At 47.0% G+C, this 3,049-nt stretch overlaps 1 protein-coding gene across 1 annotated transcript in view; it reads left to right on the top strand.

The window, feature by feature from the left end:
* The first annotated feature begins 1,177 nt into the window (after nt 1–1,177).
* LOC107558062 (methyl-CpG-binding domain protein 2-like) overlaps nt 1,178–3,049 on the top strand; it is a 20,131-nt gene continuing 18,259 nt past the window's right edge. The window contains exon 1 of the mRNA XM_016241673.1: nt 1,178–1,566. Within this exon, the coding sequence (XP_016097159.1) occupies nt 1,451–1,566 (116 nt within the window). The 5' untranslated portion in view covers nt 1,178–1,450. The remainder of the gene's footprint in view (nt 1,567–3,049) is intronic.

Genomic DNA, 3,049 nt, shown 5'->3' with positions numbered 1-3,049 from the left:
ACTTCTAATTAGTGACCATTGTTTTGTTTTGATCTCTCCGCTGTGTTTCTGTGTTCATCACTTTTGAGCGGCGCATGCGCAGCGCTGACCTCACACGTCATCCGCCGGAGCTGCTTCCGTGTACAACTGCTGCCGCAAGATAGATTAAAGTGATTATTACGTTTTGAATATGGATATTTTTCTGACAAAAGCGCATTGATTCGCTACAGAAGGCCTTTGTTCACCCCCCGGAGCCGTGTGAGACACTTTTTTTGTGCATGGGCGCTTTTTATTTAACTTCTTTAGGACTGATGCATGCAACACCCGCTGAGTGCCATTAAACAGCTTGAAAGATCAAAGACCATTTTTAATATAACTCCGACTGGATTCGTCTGAAAGAAGAAAGTCATATACACCTAGGATGCCTTGAGGGTAATTTATGGGCTTATTTTCATTTTTGGGTGAACTAGCCCTTTAAAATAAAATTCTCAGAACTAACTTCCATCATTTTTGTCCTGTGTTGTCGCTGTTTTAGTGATTTTAGAGGATCTACAGCTTTTCTCAACCATGTTTCACACCAACAAAGTGCTGCAGTAGTTTTTGGACTTCATTCTCAACACTAGATTGTATTGTTATCGTTTCAGACTTTACAGACTTTGATTAATATGTGTCCCTGCAGCACAAAAGCAGTGTTAAGTCGCTGGGGGATATTTGTAGCAATAGCCAACAATACATTGTATGGGTCACAATTATACATTTCTCTTTTAATGCCAAAAATCATTAGGATATTAAGTAAAGATCATGTTCCATGAAGATATTTAGTAAACTTCCTACCGTAAATATATCAAAACTTAATGTTTGATTAGTAATATGCATTGCTAAGAACTTCATTTGAACAACTTTAAAGATGATTTTCTCAATATTTAGATTTTTTTGCACCCTCAGATTCCAGATTTTCAAATATTGTCCGATCCTAACAAACCATACATCAATGGAAAGATTATTTATTCAGCTTTCAGCTGATGCATAAATCTCAATTTAAAAAAACTGACCCTTATGATTGGTTTTGTGGGTCACAAATGTGTCTGTGTGTCTTGTTTTCACTGACTGACATTTTTAGTACAGTGTGTGAGGAAAGAGCAGGATTACAGTAGGGGCGGGGCCTGCGGCTGTCTGTCACGGGGGGCGGGGCCTGCGGTTGCCAGGCGCTGGGTCACTTGTGTGGGAAGTGCTGAAATTTCAACGCGTCACAGCCGCGTTACGCACGGATCACACGCAGATTCTGATCGCCGACGAGCTCGAGGGAACGACGCGTTTAACGGCGGCGCTTTAAGCCGAGAACTAGTCCTCTACTTGATAACTCAGCAGCTAACTAACCACTCCAGCAGCAGTCCGTTAGCGAGCGTCACTCACACGTCCGCATCTCAGGGCTCGGATATTAACACTTCCGATCGAGCTGATCGATCAGCCAATGATCATGGAGAGGAAGAAGACGGACTGTCCGGCGCTTCCACCCGGCTGGAAGAAGGAAGAAGTGATCCGGAAGTCCGGGCTGAGCGCTGGGAAGAGTGATGTGTATTATTACAGGTGAGTCTGGCTTTTTCTGGGTGTTAAAGCGTTACATTGTATCCGGAAGAAGAGCTGAACTCACTGGAGAGATACACTGTAACTCCTGCGCCGTGACGTCACTGCGCGCGCGTGTGTGAGTGAGTGAGTGAGTGGGTGTCTGTCTGTGTGTGTGTGTGTGAGTGTGCGTGTGAGTAAGTGAGTGAGTGTTGTGTGTGAGTGAGTGTGCGTGTGCGTGTCTGTCTGTGAGTGTGAGTGTGTGTGTGTGTGTGAGTGAGTGAGTGAGTGAGTGAGTGAGTGAGTGAGTGAGTGAGTGAGTGAGTGAGTGAGTGAGTGAGTGAGTGAGTGAGTGAGTGAGTGAGTGAGTGAGTGAGTGAGTGAGTGAGTGAGTGAGTGAGTGAGTGAGTGAGTGAGTGAGTGAGTGAGTGAGTGAGTGAGTGAGTGAGTGAGTGAGTGAGTGAGTGAGTGAGTGAGTGAGTGAGTGAGTGTGTGTGAGTGTGCGTGCGTGCGTGTGTGTGGTGTGTGTGTGTGAGTGAGTGAGTGAGTGAGTGTGTGTGAGTGTGCGTGCGTGCGTGTGTGTTGTGTGTGTGTGTGAGTGAGTGAGTGTGTGTGAGTGTGTGTGCGAGTGAGTGTGAGTGTTGTGTGTGTGAGTGTGAGTGTGAGTGTGTGTGTGTCTGTCTGTGAGTGTGAGTGTGTGTGTGAGTGAGTGAGTGTTGTGTGTGTGAGTGAGTGAGTGTGTGTGAGCATGTGTGTGTGTCTGTCTGTGAGTGAGTGAGTGTTGTGTGTGTGTGAGAGTGAGGTGAGTGAGTGTCTGTCTGTCTGTCTGTCTGTGTGTGTGTGTGTGAGTGTGTGTGTGAGTAAGTGAGTGAGTGTGTGAGTGTTGTGTGTGTGTGAGTGAGTGAGTGTGTGTGAGCATGTGTGTGTGTCTGAGTGTGAGTGAGTGAGTGTTGTGTGAGTGTGCGTGCGTGTGTGTGTGTCTGTCTGTGAGAGTGAGTGTTGTGTGTGTGAGTGAGTGTTGTGTGTGTGAGTGAGTGAGTGTGTGTGAGCATGTGTGTGTCTGTCTGTGAGTGTGAGTGAGTGAGTGTTGTGTGCGTGCGTGTGTGTGTGTGTGTGTGTGTGTGTGAGTGTGTGTGTGAGTGAGTGTTGTGTGTGTGAGTGAGTGAGTGTGTGTGTGTGTGTGAGTGAGTGAGTGTGTGTGTGTGTGTGAGTGAGTGAGTGTGTGTGTGTGTGTGAGTGAGTGAGTGTGTGTGAGCATGTGTGTGTCTGTCTGTGAGTGTGAGTGAGTGAGTGAGTGTTGTGTGTGTGAGTGAGTGTGTGTGTCTGTCTGTGAGTGTGAGTGTGAGTGTGAGTGAGTGAGTGAGTGTTGTGTGTGTGAGCAAGAGTGTGCGTGCGTGTGTGCGTGTGTGTGTCTGTGTGTGTGTGTGTCTGTCTGTGAGTGTGTGCGCGTGTGTGTGAGTGTGTGTGCGTGTGTGTGTCTGTCTGTGTGTGTGCGTGCGTGTGTGTG

Source organism: Sinocyclocheilus grahami, unplaced genomic scaffold (assembly GCF_001515645.1).
Source record: "Sinocyclocheilus grahami isolate Dianchi unplaced genomic scaffold, SAMN03320097.WGS_v1.1 scaffold631.1, whole genome shotgun sequence".
In the NCBI taxonomy this organism is placed as follows: Eukaryota; Metazoa; Chordata; class Actinopteri; order Cypriniformes; family Cyprinidae; genus Sinocyclocheilus; species Sinocyclocheilus grahami.
Note: the sequence above shows the minus strand (reverse complement) of the source record. Positions and strands in the feature narration are given on the sequence as shown.